Source organism: Lissotriton helveticus, chromosome 4_1 (genome assembly GCF_964261635.1).
Source record: "Lissotriton helveticus chromosome 4_1, aLisHel1.1, whole genome shotgun sequence".
In the NCBI taxonomy this organism is placed as follows: domain Eukaryota; kingdom Metazoa; phylum Chordata; class Amphibia; order Caudata; family Salamandridae; genus Lissotriton; species Lissotriton helveticus.
In genome coordinates, this window is record NC_136063.1 from 636,996,833 (window position 1) to 637,018,239 (window position 21,407).

Below are 21,407 nucleotides of genomic sequence, written 5' to 3' on the forward strand. Positions count from 1 at the left end.
AGTATTCCAAGCTACCGATCACATTCTGAAATCACGAATCGGTTACAGTGAGTTAAGTACTATGCATGAACAGGAATTAGTGCGATCAGCAGTCCGATGGATTACTGATTCTACCACTTTTCCAGACGAAATAGTGGCACAAATGTTTCTGAAAATGCCCCCAGCCGAGCAACGACTGGTGGGTATGTATATGATTCAGCACCTCATTACTCTGTATGAGGGTCAGCACTCTGATCCAGGCCCGTTACATGATATCTTGAACGAGTTACTCCAGTACAGATGGAGAGGTCTAGGTACCGATTTAATTAGTGTCATTCTAGAACAGCGCCATAAATATAGAACATTCTTGAACCCGCATTTTGTTCATGTCTCACCCCCAGAAAGTAAATCATTCTACATAGACAGACAGAATCCGTTACGAGAAGTCCACCCAGTTAAAGGAACGGGTGGCGAAATGCAGCGAGTGTTTGTATACACTCCAATAACAAAGATGGAACTCCTCGAGATGAAGAAATTAATTCCCTGTCATGACAAAGATCCAGCAGGGTTCCATAGAGAATTAAAAGACATGCTCCGTATGGGAGAATATACTTACCCGGATATCATTAAAATGTTAAAGGTTCTGCTGCCCGCAGGGGTGTATGAAAAGCTAAAGGAAAAAGAATGGGAGGTGGGAGAGAAAAAGATCGATTGGGCAGTTCTAGAAGCTGAAGACAAGGCACGAGTACCAGGTACTGGTCTAGGAGAGAAATGTAAAGAATTACCAGAATTATTAATTCAAGTGTTACCCAGATTATTAACAACTAGAAAAGAAGACTGGGATGCAATCTCAGCCTGTAAACAGAAACAAGACAAAGATATTAGTGATTTTTATTCTAGATTTGAAAAATGTTTCAGTATCAACAGTGGCCTCAAGACAAGTAGTGAGTCATACCCTCACCTTTTCGTTACCAAATTAGTCGAGAATTCAAGCCCACAAGTTAAAAATCGAGTTTTGAAAGTCGAAAGCACCTGGCAAGCAAATACTCCGTCCCAGATGCTCCAGATGCTCCAGTATCACCAGAATAGAATCAGGGAAGAGCAAGAACACGAGAGAAAACGTATGAAAGACACGAAAATGAAAGTACTAGTTGCACAATCTGTTCCTCAAGACAGTCAGAAGAGGGGTCCGAATCAAGCCAGTCATCCTACAGCTCCCGTTAAAGGGAACTGCAATTATTGTAAACAGCCAGGTCATTTTATAAACGAGTGTGCAGTTCTGAAACACAACATAGCTACTGGTAAGACTAAAGAAAGACCACGTCCGCCTAGACAAGAACAAGTTTCACAGTCTCCTCAGCCACAGAATGCACCACAGACAGTTACAACACCGCAGCCTATTGCTGCAACACAGCACGTTACATCGCAGATGTACCAGTATGCACAGTCTGAGTATCCAGAGTACCAGCCATATTCATGAAACAGCCTAGAGAGGGAGGTAGGCTTGCCTCTCATCGAGATACCTGTAGATCAAGAAGGTCCCTATGTTCACAGTCAAGTATTAGGGAAAGACAGAAAGTTTTTGATTGATACAGGGGCAAGTAGGACCACAATTAGTCATGCCGAGGTTCCAGGGGCTCCGCTCTCAGGCTCAAGAAATGTTTCCCTTGGATTTTCAGGAAAGCCGATCGTTAATGAGATTTCAAAGCCAGTCACTCTAGAAGTAGGTCCATTGTCCCGTACCACTGATCTATTACTTACTAAGTCATGTCCAGAAAACCTATTAGGCATTAAGACACTGAAAGAGTTAGGTGCAGTTATTTGCTGTTCCCCAGAGGGAATACGTCTGTTCCTACGTGACTTTAAGGGTCACTATGTATTACGAGATTTTGATTCAAGACTGTCTAAAGTTCCGCAGTATTTATGGGCGCAAGGTCCAACTGATGTAGGTTACATGCAAATCACACCCCATCGTGTGACTCTCAAACCAGGTGTAGTGTTACCACGAATCAGGCAGTATAGATTGCCACCTGAGGCTGTAGCAGCCTTATCCAAAATTATAGACGAGCTCATGGCTCAAGGAGTAGTTGTAGAAACTGACTCCAACGTATGTAACTCTCCGATCATTCCAGTCATGAAACGTACTGATCCAAATGCACCCCCAGTATATCGATTAGTGATCGACCTACGAGAACTTAACAAATGTATTATTCCTCAGTACCCAGTTGTCCCAGATATCTCTTCCCTATTGACAGCCATTGATTCCGAAGCCACGTTCTTCACTGTCATAGACCTCAAGAACGCATTTTTTAGTGTTCCGATTCATGCAGACAGCCAGTTTCTTTTCGGATTTTGTTTAAATGGAAGGAGCTATATGTTCACACGAGCTCCTCAAGGTTTCACAGAAAGTCCTAGTATTTACAGTCAAGCACTCAAGAGACAACTAGACAACATTCACATGCCAACTGACACTGCCCTGCTCCAGTATGTCGATGATCTACTGATCACAGCCCGTTCTGAACGTGACTGCGAGCGTGCGTCACTAACGGTTCTGTATTTCCTAGCCGAGATGGGGCACAAGGTGTCCCCTTCGAAGCTTCAATTCTGTGTCCAGCAAGTGGTCTACTTAGGACACTTACTGTCCAAGAGGGGTAGGCAGTTGACACCAGACCGTATCCAGTTAATAGCGAGTCTTCCTCAGCCCAAAACCCAGAAGGAGGTACGTGCCTTTATCGGCCTTACTTCTTATTGCAGACAATGGATTCCTCAGTATGCATTTCTAGCCAAGCCACTGATACAGTTAACGACACAGGAGGCAGCCGCAATGACTGTTCTCCCTTGGACATCTGAACATACACTTAGTTTCAACGAGTTAAAGAAAGCTTTATGCCAAGCTCCAGTTCTAGCTACACCGAACTACAGTAAGCCTTTTACACTTTTCGTCACAGAACGTGAAGGTACAGCATTATCTGTTCTTACACAAGATCAAGCAGGACAACACAAGCCCTGTGCTTATTTTTCGAGCACATTAGATCCAGTCGCCCAGGCGTTGCCTGCGTGCCTCAAGTCAGTTGCAGCCACAGCACTAGCTATCAGACAAAGTGATTCCATAGTTTTAGGACACTCTCTGACAGTACAAGTTCCACATTCCGTGGAAGTTCTTTTAAATCGAACACAAACTCAGCACTTGACAATTGCACGTTTAACAGGTTATGAATTGACACTGTTTCAGCCACACATAGAAATTAGACGCTGCAACATCCTGAATCCTGCTACACTGTTACCATCAGTTAATTCAAATCCAGCCACACATGACTGTGTGGAAGTAGTTAACATTACGACAAAGCCAAGACAAGACCTGACAGACATTCCGTTACCAGATCCTGACCTGACACTTTATGTGGATGGTTCATGTATGAGAACTAGTACAGGAGAACTAGTCGCCGCGTATGCAGTGACTACTGACACTGAAGTTATTGAAACACACCGTATTGATACCCTGTCCGCTCAAGCAGCAGAGCTAGTTGCTCTGACACAAGCCTGTATACACGCCAAGAACCTGAAAGTTAATGTTTACACAGATTCACGTTACGCATTTGGAGTTGTACACGACTTTGGAGTGCTCTGGCAGGAGAGAGGTTTCATGACTTCTCATGGAACCAAGATTCAGCATGGTCTCCTTATCCAAGCTCTGTTAGATGCCATACATTTACCGACATCTATCGCTATCATGAAATGCAAAGCACATACGAAAGTTACTGACATTATTTCTCAAGGTAATGATCTAGCAGATCGCACAGCCAAGCTTACAGCCCAGACTCCAGACATTCAGATTAATCCGACACAGACACATACTCCAGATCTGATTACATGCATGACAGTTAAGGACCCTACACAAGATGTCATAGATATCCAGTTACATGCTACTCCTGAAGAAATCAAGAAATGGTCCGAACAAGGAGGGGTCCAGACAGATCAAGGATGGTTAACAAAGGGTAGGACCGCATGGTTTCTCCCCGACTCTATGGTTCAAGTCATCATTAATACCGCACATAGTCCAGCACATTTAGGAGAAAAAGCTATGTTAGACAGTATCCAGAACATTTGGTTCAACAAGCATTTACGAGCTGCAGCCAAGCAGAGAGTCCGTACCTGTATGATATGTTGTCAGTTTAATCCAGGTAAAAGTGTCCCGGTGGAACAAGGTGGATTCCAGCCTCCTGACCACCCTTTTGAGGTCCTCCAGATGGATTATATTCAGATGGAGCGATGTCGAGGTTTCAAGTATGTCCTTGTAGTTGTATGCGCTTTGTCCAGATGGACAGAAGCATATCCAGTCCCAGATTACACAGCCGCGACCACTGCCAAGCAGTTGGTTCGTGAATTCTTCCCTCGTTATGGACTCCCTAGAGTCGTATATTCTGATAACGGTCAGCCATTCTCATCTGAACTGATGAAGCACGTTTCCCTGTTGTTAGGGTACCAGTGGAAGTTTCATTGTGTACGCCATCCTGAAGCAGCCGGTCTAGTCGAGAGACATAATCAGACTCTGAAAATCCGAATTGCTAAAGTATGCAAAGACAAGGGTGTGGACTGGCTAGTAGCTCTGCCAGTTGCTTTGTTTTATATGCGCATGGTCGCACATTCCAGATCAGGTCTTTCCCCGTATGAGGTCGTTTTCGGCCGCCCCCCCAACATGTGGGGTACTCCTAGACCCCGAAGTATTACTGATGTTTCATGTAATATGCTGACAGATTACCTAGCTTCCTTGATGTCTGCCCTCAACTCATGTCGTTCACAGGTTGCCGCCGCATTTCCAGACAATACCGAGGTGGCACCGCATGAAATCGTTCCAGGATCCATGGTGATGGTCCGAAACTTTGACAGATCAAGTCCGCTGGAGCCTCGATGGAAAGAGCCCCGACAGGTCCTCCTCACCACCCGTACAGCCGTGAAATTGGAAGGACGCAAGGGCTGGGTGCACCTTTCTCATGTTAAACTTTTTAAAGGACTGAAACCCGCCTTAAAGAACATTTCCCAGGATATCAAGACTTGTCCTAAGGACTGTCCCGCAAAAGACATTGCTACAACCCCTCCCCTGTTAGAGAAAACTCCGCAGCAGGAGTATAAGCAAAAACTCCGGTCTAGTAAAATAAGTCAGTCAGTTTGATTGTATAAGTCCTCCCCTAGGTGAAACGGTTAGACTGTTTCTGACATGTATAAAATAGACCCCCATAGTGAGAGAGTCAGTCAAAACTCTATTCGATGTATCGTTTTTCTAAGTTTCATATTATTTCTCAGCCTTATGATTTCCTGCACTAGTTACGCATTTTTCCTGTGTTTCCCAGTTCCTCATGTAAATATGTCTGCTAATGCTACTATAGAGCACACGTTTAGTGATCTGTCTCCTCGCGAATATTCATACCGCCTCGCTATGCGTAATAACTCATTTATCCGTATGTTACATTACTCACACCAGACCAGCAATGCCACTAATTGTTGGGTGTGTGGTCGACTCCCCCCTTTCCAGACACCGAAGGGAGTTCTGCCACTCTTTCCTTATCCATTTTCACATAATGGTTCGTGTGGAGCATGGTCCACGTTAACGTCCTCCTTAACAGATATGTCTTTTCTTAACAGTACATGTTTCCCAGACAGGCAAGGTTTGCCCCACAGAACAGGTTTAGATCTAGAAAATGAAGTGTATAATTTAGGTAATTATTCGTCGAATTTCATGGTCCTGAATGTTCAGTCTGATACTACTCCAGACTCACCTGCTATTTCAGTACTACCAGTCAAAGGCGAATTATGTGTCCGTAATTATGGTTCTGTACACGTAGGACATAGTGATTGTACTACTATTATCAAGTATAGTGACAGTGGGAAATCTATTTTTAAAGCTTCACGTCATTCTTATTTTGTTTGTGGTCAGACTGCATATGTTCGTCTGCCCCCCGATTGGGAGGGAACCTGTTACATTGCCTTCCTACTGCCACCTGTTTTCCTAGCTCCACCTGACTACCATAGGAATTCCTTCCTAGTACATACTAGACACAAGAGAAACCTCCCGATTGTCGATTATACTGAAACTGCTGCAGAGCAATTCATTGATATTGATAAAGGTGTGTTCCCTTATTTAGGCACAGTTGTAAATAGTAAGCTAATCCGTAGGTTAACAAGAACCCTTGAAGCAGTAGTAGATGAGACTGCCTCCGCTCTAGGTAACTTAACCGAAGAGCAATCCTTTATGAGAATTGTCGTGCTCCAGAATCGTCTCGTCCTTGACGTCATACTGGCCGATAGGGGCGGGGCCTGTAGAGTCCTCGGATCTAGTTGTTGCATTTTCATTCCAAATAACGCGCCGTCTGTTTATTCAGCTATAACCAGACTCCATAAAATTGCCCATCTGTTACACCAAGATCCAGGCACCTGGACATGGTCCGGTTGGTTCTGGAATATAATTTCCGCCTGGGGATGGAAAGTCCTGTCCCTTCTAGGTATCGCAGTAGCGATCATATTCAGCTGCTGCCTCTGTATACAATGTGGCCCTGCGATTTGCGGCATTTGTGCTACCTCTTGTATTCCTAGTCCCAAGCCCCGTTCTAAATCTCGTTCCAAGACAATTCGAGATGAACAAATGGTACTGTATGAAATGATAGATGGTATCATGAATATTGATGTTTCCTGATGGAAACGTAGTGACAAGGAGGGAATGTGGAAAAGTAAATTTTGCCATGTTCTGTGTCTCTACGTGTCATCCATCATATGTTATGTGTGCATGACCAATATGCATATGTTATTCCCCATGTCCGATTCAAGACGCAATTATAGTTGTGTCCACCTCTAGTATGCCAGTTTCCCAGTCCTCGTGAATACTACGAATATCAGGCCTATGTAAAGTAATGTTGCCACGTTTCTCAGTGTGCACGTTATTTCATTATAAAGTCCCCGTTTCCAGGCCTCAACAGGGCCCGGACATCAGATTCAGCTCCTGTCTCCTGAAGCCTCGCTGAGGAGCGATCCAGCCCCCACCTGTATCTTCGACCCTTCACTTACTTCCTGCCTCGCAGTGCCCGGTGCAGCTTGGCTCTGCCTCTGAGTCTGCCAAGACTATGTTATGATTCCAGCTATCAGTTTAGTCCTCCTTCTCTGCATTCCTAAGCTACTGAACTGCATCAATAGTTTCCGTCATTGTCTAGCCTATTCGGCTCCATGTTAAGAGAAATACTGTATTTAATGGTCATTTAATATTCTTCATCACGCACTACATGTAGAATAAATGCATGGTCCAGTCTTAGAGTCAGTCAGCTTTTCCCCTCATGACTTCTAGTTTATATCAACATGTTCCCTAAACATCAGATACCAGATAGGGTTTAGGTACATGTCGCTCTGACCCTCCAGACTTTAGTCTCTGCTCCTAGCACAGAGTTCATAGCCCCCAGCTTCTCCTCGTAACACGTCATTGCCAGTTTGCGCGCACCACCAGGTTAGAGGTCCCGGCTCCTTAGGTAGCCCCCTTCTATGTTTCCGCCCATTCATGACATATTCTGTTACGTTTGCACCACATGTCTATGTACACGCCCAGTTACACCTTCTTTATCCATTATCTTTCGCGACTGCTATGCGTCACGCCTTCTGTTCCACCCACTGCTACGCCTACTGCAATGTAATACTATGTGTTCGCGCTATGTATATATGCTCGTGTAATGTTATTAAAAGTTAGCGCGCTCATCCCAGACCCAGCCCCAGCAGCTGCTGGGCCCCTGTCGCCCTGCTGGGCCCCTGTCACCCTGCTGGGCCCCTGTCACCCTATTTCTATGCAGGTTGTCCTGTTCCTGTCCTTATGCTGTATTAAACCTGCAAAACTCCTACTACCTCGAATCTTGACTCTTATTTATTGAGCTATCTGTTATGATATATGTCTAGTCAAAAATAGGGTATTATTTATTTATTTACCACATGTTGATAGGGGGCGTAGGAAAGGGAGGTGGGCTTTGGTGAAGGCTCCGGCTGTCTAGGGAGAAAGATTGGGTTGGTAGGGGAAGGTGGGCGTGAGAGGGGGCTGTCCGAAAGAGAGGGCAAGAGGGGGTCAAAAGACTCTAGGTTGTCGTTGTTAGCTTGGATCAGGACAGAGGTGTTCCCACTCTGCGGCGTGCAGTTAGGCATTGAGATAGTCAGTTTGAAGCTATGGGGAGTGTTAGTAGTTTTGTTAATGTGGAGCTGAGAGCACAGGGTGGAGTTCCACTTATTGGGTCTTTTCGTGTGGAAAATTAGATCCATTTTTATCTGTCCTTTGGAGGAGCAGTGATAGATGTCCATGAAAAGTGATTCCTGGTGTTTAATCAATTTGTGTTTGAAGTTTTTTTTCCGCTTTAGGTGAGAGGTTAGGGGGGGTAACTGATTGAGAAGGGGTTCAGACAGTGCAGTTTTAAGTAGTTCGGAGTGGGGGGTTGGGGTTGGTGTAGGTAGGTGAGATGGGAGGCATTATGTCTGGGTTGGAAGGGGGCAGGATCCCGATGGGAGGGTTGTGACAAAGTAGCGGATGTCAGGCCACTTCTATTGGGGTTAGAAGGAGGTACACCGGGACCCTAGAGCGGGAGCTTACCTGAGCCGAATACCGGGAGATAATCCTGGGCGGCCATCAAAGCAAGTTGCTAAAAATCTGGGCATCCTTTTTGATAATGCACTGTCCATGCAAGATCAAGTTTGAATGCTGTGTGGAAAAAGATTTGCTACACTAAAACTACTTTGTAGACTCTTTTCCTGGATCCCCTTAAACTGCAGAAAATGTATTACCCAGGCCCTATTTTTTTGTAGACTGGATTACGGGAATGCACTCTATGTGGGCATGCCAGAATATCTCTTCTCTCGCCTGTAGGTGGTCCAAAATGCAGCTGCTAGGCTGGTTTGCAATAAAAACAAGCATAGCTCTGCTTCTGATAGGCTGAGGGAGCTTCACTGGCTGCCAGTACGTCAAAGGGCCAAGTTCAAGCTCCTTTGCTACGCACACAGAGCGCTACACAAGAGAAACCCTGTATCTTACAAGACAAGAAAGAATTCTACGCTCCCCCACGAAACTTGAGGTCTTGCCATTAAACCCTGGCGAAGATCATAAGGACTAAAAGAGTAAGAGCAGGAGACCGATCCTTTTCCAAACTTGCAGCTGTCCAATGGAATGAACTTCCACTTGATTTACGGCCAACAGATGAATTTCTGCTTTTCAGGAATAAATTAAAAACCTCCCTGTTTCCTAGACTATAACTAAAGCAACCGATAATCCACTGACGCCTCACCCTGAAACTGATTACATTTGTCTTCCCACTTCAGGATTATGCTCTCCTAGCGCTGTGATGTCCCTTGGAATGAAGGTTGCGCTCTACAAATACAAATGATCCCAAACTTGCTTGCTGTTTTGGCAGTGCTTTTTTAATCTTTGTTATAAATAAAATTCTCAAACAAGTCCTGGACCTATTTCCCCTATCAACAGAGGTTTTTATTAACGGGTTATCGTTCTTTGCCTTTGGGTACTTAATGACATACCTTTATCCGAAATGTTCCTCAGGCATTTAGAATATATGTCCAAGACCTGTGTATTTTCCCGTCCTCCAGCACTTTACCTTGTCTCCTTGCAAACCTGGTTGTTCTTTAAGGCATCTAATGTATAGGATATAGATTTTAACACTGAAGTCTTTTAATTGTTATATATTGTTGTTTGTAAGCAGCATTATTAATTTTCTATGTATTCCCCCTCCCCCTTCCATATAACCATTTTCAAATCAATTTAGAGTTATTGTCTTCCTTAATACTGTAATATGTAAACTATGGTTTCATTTGCACTAAATCATCTCCAATATGATTTTGGAATTACGTTGCAATGCTTCTCCTCACAGGTATTTGCTTGCAGTTGTATGTTTCTCCATGTTGTTGTTCTGCTTTCTTTTATAATTTTTTGTGATCATTTGTTTTTTATTTCACTCTTATTTAGTACCCCAATAGAAGATAATTTTTAAGTGTAGCATTTCAAAACTGTTCATGTTACTTATTATATTAAACAAGCATTTGCAATGCAATAGATCTCGCAGTTACACGAGTTTAAGCAATTGGCATTGTAAATGACAATGCCTTTTATTTATGTTTTTAAAACGAAAACAAAAATAAAAGGCATTGTTATGTGCAATGTCAATAGCTCAAACTTGTGTAAATACGAGACCTATTGCATTGCAAATGCTTGTTTTCTGTGTAGATAAAACATCAATGGTCCAGTATATAAATCAACAGTGTGGGACAAGGTCCCCGATTCTGGCTCTTATGCCTCACCAGCTGGATGTCCATCCTACAAGCAGACTGGATCTCCAGATACCCAACAAAATTTGCGACTGGCAGCTGCTTTCACTGATATTACAGGCGTAGGTGACCTTTTTGAGACCCATACCGTACAGACCGAAAACTCTGCTTCCAAGTTCTACAGATGGAGGCTGCAATGTAAAGAGTAGTGGTGCATACATCCATTCTTTGGTGAGGAGGTACAATGGGTGTGGTGAGAGGGTGCATAGTTCTCCCATTTGGGCTGCACAACTGTGTTTTCCAGGTTTTCAGGAACTCTACATGGATGTTTTTCCATTTGACTCCTCCAGAGTGAGGCTGTTTAAAACGTATCCTCCCTGGGCCACTCTCAATGTGTCACTCTCCCAGAGGGAGTTTGCAGTCTGAAAGGATAAGGAGATTTTTGACATACAAGGATGTCTTGACTTTTCTAAACCGAATGCCAAATTCACCGTGCAGTCTTGGGCACCTGTATAAGTCAAAAACCAGAGGATCGCCACTGCAGACTTAGTTGAATGATGCACAGAACAGGACTCCCATCACTTGTAAGACTCTGTACTGCATATGCTTAATTTCTTGTCTGCACTGGCAGGACCGCTAAAGATTACAAGACTGAATTCTTCAACAGCAGAGGGTTGTGGTGGGTCACACTTCTGCAGACGGGACTCAACAGTTTTTGATGTATCATCTGTTGAGAGGAAACCATTTGGGGAACTTCCAGTTAGACTATTCAGACCTTTAGGACGTAAATACATCACTTAAGATGCTAAACTTGTGGCCCAACAAGGAATAATTTTATTTACTGAAGGTAACAACTATGATGGCTATTGTAAAACGATGCCCATCACAGACTGTGCTTGAACTTCACAGCAAGTACAAGACAGAATGTGGGTAAACAGACTTCTTTATTCTACATCTACCATGAAGCCTTTGGGAAACCTGTTGAAGTTTTACCAATCAGTGTCCAACCCATGTATAGGCACACATTAACTATTTTGTGATGAATGCAGTCCTGTAAAAGGGCATCAAATGTTCAGTTCCATTTTTCATCTAGGACACTAGGCCAATAATAGGTTAAATACAAATGGCATATTGTAGCATACTGCAAAGTTGCTTTCAAAATGCTCCTTTGATGATATTTGGATATCTGTGCTTAATATTTAGTAGTAAAAACTAAAACAACCTCAAAAGGGGACTTTTTTCCGATGTCAATAAAGTGCATACCCAATCAAGTTCCACTGATGTTTCCATTGAGAGTTTTCTACCTAGTGCTGTCCACATCAAAGAAAGAGGTAGGGCATTAAGGAAAATTGACGGACATGAGGAATGGATATAGACTGTTGGAAGAAGGTGATCAGACGTTTAGTTTGTGCTCTTATAAATCCAAACTTAGCCTGGACTTATTACGTGGAAAGGTAGTCGGATGATATTTATTTGCTGCCAAGTTAGATTGAAAAGCGAGTGAAAGTATAATACTTGCTGACATGTCTACTGACAGGATTTAAAATGTATGTGTCAATACAAAATAATCAAATGATCATTATTTCTACAATTACTTTGTGCACATGTAGCAAAACAGTGTGATATGTAGATTGATTTGTTGCATAGAAGACCACACTGTGCTTTTTCGTTCACACTACTGTAAATTATCAGAGTAGTTTATCATGACAGCAGAGTTAACGAGCACCGGCAAAGCCAACGGGTCTTGTCTTTAGTCCTTTTGGCTTTGCCAATGTCTTTTGGGGGATGCTCTACAGTGTTAGGCTTTTTGAAAGAAGCTGTGCAGCATCGTCAATAAAAATAAATAAGGCACAATGATGTAACCGCTCCTGCCAGTCGCGTCATTCTACTAGAGAGCACACACATAATGATGTATGTGTATGTTCATGTGTCAGAATGCATGCACGTACCAGCGGAATGACGCAAGCACCTTTTGTTATTATTTAATTACTGATCAAAGATGTCGGATGCCACTTGGATCAGTTAACTATAGGAATAATGTTTTTAGAACAAAAAGTGCAAAAAAAAGCATCGCAGAGGTGGGCAGGTGGTAAGTGAGGAGTAAAAGTGGGGAGTAAAAGTGGGGAGCACGTGGGGCGACCAGGAGGGAAAAAGCATCATACTATGGAGAGAGCAACATGAGGGAAGAAACACATGGAGAGAGAAACACATGGAGAGAGAAACACATGGAGAGAGGAATACAGATCACGAACGGAGAGAAGAACACAGAGTGCGTGGAGACGCACACGAGAAAGCGAGAAACGCACACTTGTCCCTGCCACACGGGGAGCATGGAAGACACACACAGAGGGAAGAGGGGATAAGTACAAGAGAAACGGAGCACATGAGAGACAGGTAGGCACGACCTAAAACCGTCTGTGAATGTTTTCTGGTAAATGTTATTGAAAGAGAGAATTTTCTACTCCAAGATGTCTGAAACGACACATTGCCTCAGCACCCGCAGGCTTACATGCGATTTCATAATCAACTGACTGAGATCGTTGGAGAAGCTGCAACTTAAACAGAAAAAACACAAACTGTTCCTGGTGTTGTCGTTCGAATAGTTGTCGCCTTCAGCCAGTTATGCCTTAATCTGTGGTATTTTACAACAATGTTTCGGGCTTGATGGGTAAACATGCAATATTGAATTAGAATTTCCCCTGTAAAGTAGAAGACTCTGCAAACTATCTGGGAGAGAAAGGCCACAAATATGAATAGGCAATTGTAAATCAGAATGCACATACCCTGTATGAACAACTGCTTTGTTTAACAAGCATTGGCCGCACGGCTGTGAAAATGACGTGGCCGTGAAAGTGATCAAGGGCTGTAAGGGTGCCGGCGAGCGATGCACTTAATGAGCCATGACGAGACAGGAAAGCCAGATGGCGCCTGTGCTCGTAACTGTGCGCGTAACCTCACGCTCTAGGCCACACAAAAAACTGTGGTCAGCTTTTTGAAGCCCTCTTACTAAAAGTGTCGCCAGAGCAGTGCATGCTCTGGCTCAGACGAGACCTAAAAAACTGATTGATACACTTGTAGATGAGTCATTTGACTTTTTCGGTTTTGGTCCTAGAAGCAAATGCTGCTTGGTATCTTGAAATATGAGAATCTCACTGCAACTATGTTGGATATTGTACCATCTCACCAGTTTTATGGGCCACTAGCCTCTCAAGTAGTAGATAAAGGTCGGATTTTGGATATATTTTTTTAAAAACATGGTTTCCGCTAAGTTTAATGCCAAGTAAGGACAAATAGAGTTTGCTTCAGTTCTTTAGGTTTTCTTCCGCTCCTTCACAGTGATACCTGCAATAGGATTCCGGAAACCTGTGGAATCCTGCAAAGTATAAGGATCTTTCTTTCCTTAGACTATTTCAAGACCTCTTTTTTGTCTCCTTGAGTGACAGTATCGTGAGGACCATTGTTGTCTGTTCCCTACAAAAGGGAAAATTATGACAGGACCTCGATTCATCATACATATACCACTTCTCGGAAAGCAGAGCCTGGACACGTCTTATCTGTGCAAATAAAGATCAGTTGCAAAAAGACAATTTATGTTTCAACTAAATGAAAAAACAGCCTACCACCAGCTAGCTCTAATCATGGAACAAAAGAACCTGTAATAATACTGCCTCAAAGGGCCCCAGAGTCGACAACAGTTGTAATTTGTCACAATCTCAAGACAACAGTAGAGAACAAGCATTGAAAATTCAATAGGTCTCGCCTTTGATTAAGTTAAAGCCATTAGCTTTGCTAATGGTATTGTATAGCAAGGCAAATGTCTTTAACTTAATAAAACGCAATACCTATTGCATTTTCAATGCTTGTTCAGGTGAGGTACTGCCTGAGTGCCCCTGGACAGTGCATTAGCTGGCTATGAATAAAATCAGGATACACATTCTGGCGGCTCTTGAGTGATTACTGCAGGTTTTTTTAAAATAAAATGGTATACAAATCTAGCACTTGTGGGGTTGATGAAGCGGCGAGGGCTCGCGAGATGGAATGTTCAGCGCCTGTTTGGCCTGCTAATGTCACCGGTGCGAGTGACGGCACTCCATCCGCTCTGGGTGAGCGAGGCAAAGGGTGCAGGGTATGTGGGCACAACGGTTAAACTGCGACATGTGCAAAACACACCAGAAGTTCGCGATTGGCCAGATGTGAAATGTTCTCTCTCAGAAGAAGGTGGTTCTGACGTCACCGTCAGTGAAGAGTTTTCAATACTTTGTTTTTCTACCCCCACCCATGTACGATCTTGGGACTTTTTGTGTAGAAGAATCTTGTCAATCAAAGGCCAACCCGATCCTAAATAGGATTACTTTGAGGATAAGCACAGAGAAATGTGTTCTTACATTGAGTGCACCAAAAGACCAAGTCGCCATTTTGTCAGGTGGGTATTATGTTTTCACTGACTTGTCAGTTTGCTGGTGAATTAAAGGCACAATCTTTTTATGAGCTGGCATTGTTTTTCGTAGTTGCCCTGTTGAATGATTTCCTTCTTGGACCTGCAATGAAAATGCTGTGTTGTGGAAATGTTTTGTGTGTGTGCTGGAAATATGGCGTATGTGTAGTAAAAGTTCCGGTATAAAAAAATGGCTTTTTCCAAACAGTTTATGCTCCACAGTATCAGTAAGCGGGGCTTCTTGGCCTGGCCACGCTGGTGGCATGTCACACTGCTTGAGATTTATTGGTGGTGACAGCAAACCTTGCAGGGGCGCTCTTCACTGTCTGGTAGGAGCTATAGTTCATGTGCTCTTGTCTGTGCTCTCTTAAGAAGGGCACCCAGACACACGGAGGGCGGGCCTCTACCCCAATTAATGGGAACTCCTGGCTTCACCAAGGGCAGTCTCACAAACATACAGAGGAAGGTGTTGGGTAACTGCAGGCTATGGGCACGTGTCCGAAAGTTGATGAATGTCCTTATAGCTCTTCCATGAAAGGACACACCCCTTAAATTTACCCACCACCCCTGAGTTATTTGGTCCTGTCAGTGACGCAACTCTTTTACACGTGCATCTGCTAGCTGCATGATTAAACGTGGTCTGGAGCAACAACAAACCTATTGTAATACTAATACTGTTATGTTATTGTATTTTTTTTATAAAGCGCTCAATTACACACAGGGCGTCTTGGCGCTAGCTGAAAGCTGCAGCGTGTTTATCCCAAACATGTGATCGGAAATAGAAACAGATCACATGTTTATTCCATCCTTGCGATCTCAGATTATGTTGAGAACAGCCATGTTTTCAGAGCCTTTCTGGAGGCTAATAGGTTGGCATGGTTTTTACCTGAAGAGGGAGTGAGTTCCAAGCTTTAGATGCTTCGATCACAAAGCTCCTACCTCCCCAGGACATATGTTCCCCAGGGCATACCCTGTCCTATATAGATGGGTAAACTTGAGCAAAACCCTTATATGAATCTATATGTTGAAGTCAATGGCCTGTCTGTATGCCAAGTGAAAAAATTACACATAGACGGGTTCATGATGTTTCTGAGTAAAATTGAAGTTGTGTGTGTGTGTATGGGGCGTCTGGACTTGCGGCCAAGGGACTCTGGTGCTAGGCGATGCGATTGGAAATGGCCATCGTGGTTAACACACTGACTGTTAGGAGCACACGATGAGCAACAACAGAGCACGACCTTCAGGCACATACTGACTTCTTACTTTTACACAAGCTTCAGACTTTGTCTCCTGTAGACTGCACTATGCGTTCTATGTGTTTAAGGGAGGGAAAGCGAAAGCACACCGCCATGCGGGCTGTCCACATGCGAGTGCATTACATTCTCGTGCATTTTTTTGTCCCGCTCTGTGTGTTGCCATGACAATCCAACGCTATTTGGCACAAGATGGGGTCGGACTGTCCACTGTCCGTACGTACGCATGCATGTTAGCTTGGGCTGAATCGCGAGAGCCGCCATCTTCTTCCATCCATATGCGTGCATAGAAAGCTTTGGGAGAATCGATCGCAAAAGGCACTCGCATGGCGAGAGCAGCGCATGCGTGCTGCTAACGCCAGGAGAGACCTAAAAATGAAGCAGCTACTTTTATTCTCTACATTCTCATCCTTTCCCCATCACCCTATTTTGTGTCTTTTAATTCTTCTTATAAAACTGGAGTCCTGTCGCATTGGGGACACACACTTACTTTTTAAAAATAATTATTTTTATTAAACATACATCGGTTCAATTAAATGGTACAGAGGATTCAGCCAGTTTGAACATCGTAATAGGCATAGGAGGTTTAGTGTTATATCATGACATACCAGCGGAATTTCATGGGGTAGGGGAGTCATCTTGTTCAATACAATGAGGCGGTACACAGATCTCTCCATGGTAGATATTCCAAGGACCCCAAACACTGGGCCATTTTTTGGGGCATCCCCTGGCCAAATACACTGTCTTCTCTCTAAACATGCACCAATCAAGGTCCTTATCCCAGGCTTCTAGTGTGGGTGGGTTGGTTGCGCCCCACAGTTGGGCAATATTTCTTTTAGCAAGCATGAACCCTAGCGCAGCCCACTGTGTCTGGTGAGGTCTGTGGGTTCCAATTTATTCAGGAGGCACTGTCGCGCCTCTGGGCGGAGACAGACCTGTAGCACCGCGTTGATTGTGTCACGTATCTTGAGCCAGAAAGCACTGACATACCTACACTCCCAAATGATGTGCATGAATGTTCCCATATGGCCACAGCGCCGTTTGCATTTCCCATTGTCTGAGCTCTCCATGTGTATCAAACGGGGCCCTGTGATGTATATTCTAAGGAGGATCTTCAGCTGCACCAACCTAAGGCGCACTGGAATAGCAACCACTCTGGGGGAGGACACTGCCATTTTCCAATCCTCATCATCCATCTCAACCACACTCACTTACTTATTGGGCACAGCCGTGTTAATGGAATTGGATGGTAGTGTTTGGGGACCTCCAAATCACAAACCCCTTTACTTTCGCTGCCTTCTGCTAAGGGCCGGGTGCATTTATTGAAGGCGTATATGCTGTGTGACTGTTACTTTTCAGTTATTTAGAGAAGGCACTGCACCCTTCGCTCACACTGCATTTTCATTATCCTCGCCATCTCTTCTGCTCCCTTTATTTGTCTGCTGGATCTATGTCCTTCCGTCCTCACTATTCCATCGCCACATTTTTATACAACATCTTGCACTTTTTACTGGAGAATATTTCTGAGTGCTACATTTGGCAGAAAATAAAACCTGCTGAGAAGTCACAATGATTTAGTCAGGATCACACAAATTTGCCAAGTGTGTAAGTACAGAATTTAGTAACTTCAAGACATGTCATACAGACTCTGTACTTACTTACACCGAGCCTATGTTTAGGGTTGCCAATTGTTTGCGTATACCTAGCACACAGTCATGTATGTTGTGTTTGACTTTGGTTACATTTTATATTCCCACTTGGGAAATGGAGTTTGAGCCTACAGTAAGCATAATGTAGCTTTGCTCATGTCTAGCATCAGATCTTAGCACCTATTTATCACCAATGACACTACTTTTTCCAAACTGTAAATTCCCTATTACTGCCAAGTAGCGGAAGGCCAATATGAAGAACATATGTCCTCACCATCCTAACAATATTGCACCAATTCCATAGACCCCCAAAAGTGTGGAAAGTTGAATAACCATGCTCGAACTTCAACCTACCAATGTGCCTACACTTTTTATCACAGATATATTTCATCAACTCAATAAATGAGAAAACTTAGAGTGAAATTGATAGCTTGCAATCAATATTTAGCAGTGTCAAGTTTTGAAGAGATGTCAAAATATACATTTATATACTGAATAACTACAAATGCTAAAGAACAACAAATTCTGTTTCCTTTTTACAATTCTTCTGCAACATAGCTCAGATAATGTATCCTCAACAAACATGCAGTTGTCTTAATCTTCTTTTGGATATATGCAATTTTTTTCTTATTTTTCATCTTAATCTTGGTGTAAAATATTTTTCTGATTAGGTTTAGCTTGACGGTGCAGCTAATTGAGTGATCTGTTGTTACCAGCGATTGAAAATATACAGAGTGGGCTTTTGCTTCACCCGGAGTACTCTACTGTACTGACTCATCTCACTTTATGCTGTTGGCTGTTTTGTGTATCACTCCACCTTTAATGCTTTAGTCAGGATTAAAATACGAGGCAGACAGACCTGTTGGCGCTGCCAATGCTTTTTACTTTTTTTAAGATAGCTAATGTGCCTTCTTTACCAATATCCCTGTACCCAAAGTCCAGAGGATTCATCAATCTATGCCCTTGTCACCTTACCTGTCAAAATTGTGTGCTGATAGTTAGATTTACCAATGAAAAGTGCTGAATCAATAAAAGGCTGTTAACTGTTATTTAAAAATAATAGAATTGAAAAATGTGTCATGTTATGAATTAGTTCAATACTCCACCTCTCCTCATCATTGACATTCCTACCTGCCTTTTCCCTGTATAGCCAAACTCTACTTTCCAGTTTATGGTCTCACTTCAGAACGATGTACCTCTACATCAATATTTGCTTCTGCAAGGACTGCCTTGATTTTAAATAAAAGTAGGAACGTCAAGATGTCAAAGTGTGCTGATTGGAGAAACTCATAATGTGGGATTACTTTGGGCGAAACCAGATTTGTTCTGACTCAGTTCTCACTACTTGAGATGCCTTCGTTACTAGAGATTCCTAAGGGTCCTGGTGTTATGTTAGTCAGTATACTATATTGATTCCTAAGTCATTAGTCGCAAATATTCAATTAACAATGTTTTAGTATCCATGCGAAAAGATATACTGCCTTATACGCCTACATTACTTCTAATTGTATTGTTTTTTTTTGCTTTCATTGCTTAGGTTTAACCTGCTGCTTCTTGACTTGGAGGAATATTTCTTTGAACAACACATAGCATGGCATGTAGTAAACCCAGACCGCGGTGATCAAAGGTATGGATTAGTCATTTCTTTTTTTACTAATTGATAAGTTGACATTCTCTGTGGTTTTACAAATGCTTTAATTGGTTATACCTGGTTTTGAGGAAATGGTTGTGTTGTTGGACTCAACATTAAGTTTATATGGAATGTGCATTGTAAATAGCTATAAATATATAAATATATATATATATATTATATTCACTGAAAAAACAAAAGTTAAAGTAATGTTATAGTTGGTTTGTGGTGTCTGCACTGGCCCCGGTGCCCACTGTATGCTGCTCTGGCCCACGGGATGCCCCCCACCGCGTTGTGCCCCAGTCTTCCTCCTCTCCTATCCTGCTGGTGGCGGCTGGGCAAAGGACTGTTCTACAGGCTCCTCTCATACATCCCTGGTTGCCAACTGCGTTCTGCGTTCTGCTTGGGGGACGCGTCCGCAGGCCTGTTGGAGGTGTCTCCCTCCGGTTTCCTGGATTGTGCTCCCTGCTGGGCTCTATCCCACTGGCCGCTAACTGCTTGTAAATCTTCCAGCATCACCGGCTCTTTCCCCACCCTGTGTGTTTTGTTGCCCACCAGAACTGTGCATCGCTATGGAGAAATCGGACCCAAAGCAGCCCAAGATCTCCTTCGAACTCCGGAGATCCTCACGTCAGGACGGTGCGGGCTCGGACGGAGCCGACTCCGCTGTGATGATGGATCCCCCCCTCCGAGCCGATATGACGACCTGAAGGCTATAATGCTGGAGGTTAAGTCGCCCGGCATCGCTTCCCAGCTTCATCAACTATCCGCTCGCCTCGACTCTGTGAAGGCTCGTGTTGATTCCCACGACAACAGACTTCTCCATGTGGAATCCAGGGTCTCTGACGCTGAGGATGCAGCTACCCAGGACAGGCAGAAGGTACTCCAGATGGATAAGATCTTGGCCATAATTTGGGAGAAAAATGAAGAATTGGAGGCTCGCTCCCGCCAGAATAACCTTCGCATCATGGGCCTTCCCGAGTGCACCAACATCTCCAAGATGGATGACTTTGTCGAGCAACTCATCAAGGAACTCTTTGGGGATGTCCTATCTCCATTCTTCATCGTGGAAGGCGCCCATCGTTCCCTTGGCCCGCGTCCTGGTCTGCCTCCCCGCCCCATAGTGGCAAAGATACTGAACTTTCGAGATCGCGATGCCATTCTCCGGGCGGCATGCGATAAGGGCACCATCACGTACCAGGGCAACACCCTTTCTTTCTATCTGGACTACACCCTGACTGTTCAAGCCGCCAGGAGAGAGTTTTCGCCGGCCAAGCGCATCCTCCAGAAGCATGAGGTTTCATACTCTTTGGCCTACCCGGTGAAGTTGAGGGTCCGACACTTGTCTTTCCTGATCTGTGGGAGGCCCTTGCTTTTGCTAAGAGACTTGACAAAGAATCCAGATCCTCCCCTCCTAAGTCTCCTCACGAAGCTGCCGACCGCTTAAGCGACAATGACTAATTTTGCGGACAATGGTTTTTCTTGTTTCACCTGAGGACTGTCTTTGATGCCTCTATTCTACTCAAGCTTTGCCACCCTGCTCCTCTGCAGGGGTGTCCGCCCAGTCCTGCCATGCCCCCACCGGGATGATTCCCAATTTTCACTTTGTGTTACCCCCTCCCAGTTGTGGGTTCCCTTGGTGGAGTGGGAGGTATTCTCAGCCTGATTGGGGGGGGTTGGTGTGGGTGCTGGGTGGTTGGGTATCTTTTTGTCTGGGTCGATGGGGGTCGATGGGGGAGGGGGGTGGCTTGGATGTTGGGTTCCGCCTCGTTTGGTATTTGACATTGCATTGTGCCCACTGCACAGCACCGTCGCAAGTCTACCTCAGTTCCAATCTGCCCTGCTTGGACTTCTGCACAGCACACCGTCCTCCAATTTGTTTTGATTGTACTTACCTGACACGTATCACAGCTGCACATGCTGCTTCACTGGTCTCTTCCTCCCTCTATAGGTTGCTCCCCACGCGCCTTTCCCGAACAGCCCAGAAGGCTCCTACCCATTGGGCGCTGCCGTTTTTACTTTCCTTTGTTACTCCCCACACCTACTCCATCTCGCCGCCGGTCTCCCCTGCTCCATTTTGGTGATCCACTGGTCTGCGCTCCCTGCTATCTGCCCCGCCTTGTGCTCCTCCCCGTCCCGTCCCGTCCCATATGGCTGACATAGTCTGCTGGACTTGG

At 44.2% G+C, this 21,407-nt stretch overlaps 1 protein-coding gene across 2 annotated transcripts in view; it reads left to right on the forward strand.

Annotated features, from left to right (window-relative positions):
* Positions 1–21,407, forward strand: part of NSMAF (neutral sphingomyelinase activation associated factor) — a 610,455-nt gene that overhangs the window by 71,369 nt on the left and 517,679 nt on the right. For both annotated transcript variants that reach the window (XM_078687269.1, XM_078687268.1), the window contains exon 2: positions 19,138–19,227. In XM_078687269.1, coding sequence (XP_078543395.1) covers positions 19,138–19,227 — 90 coding nt within the window. The remainder of the gene's footprint in view (positions 1–19,137; positions 19,228–21,407) is intronic.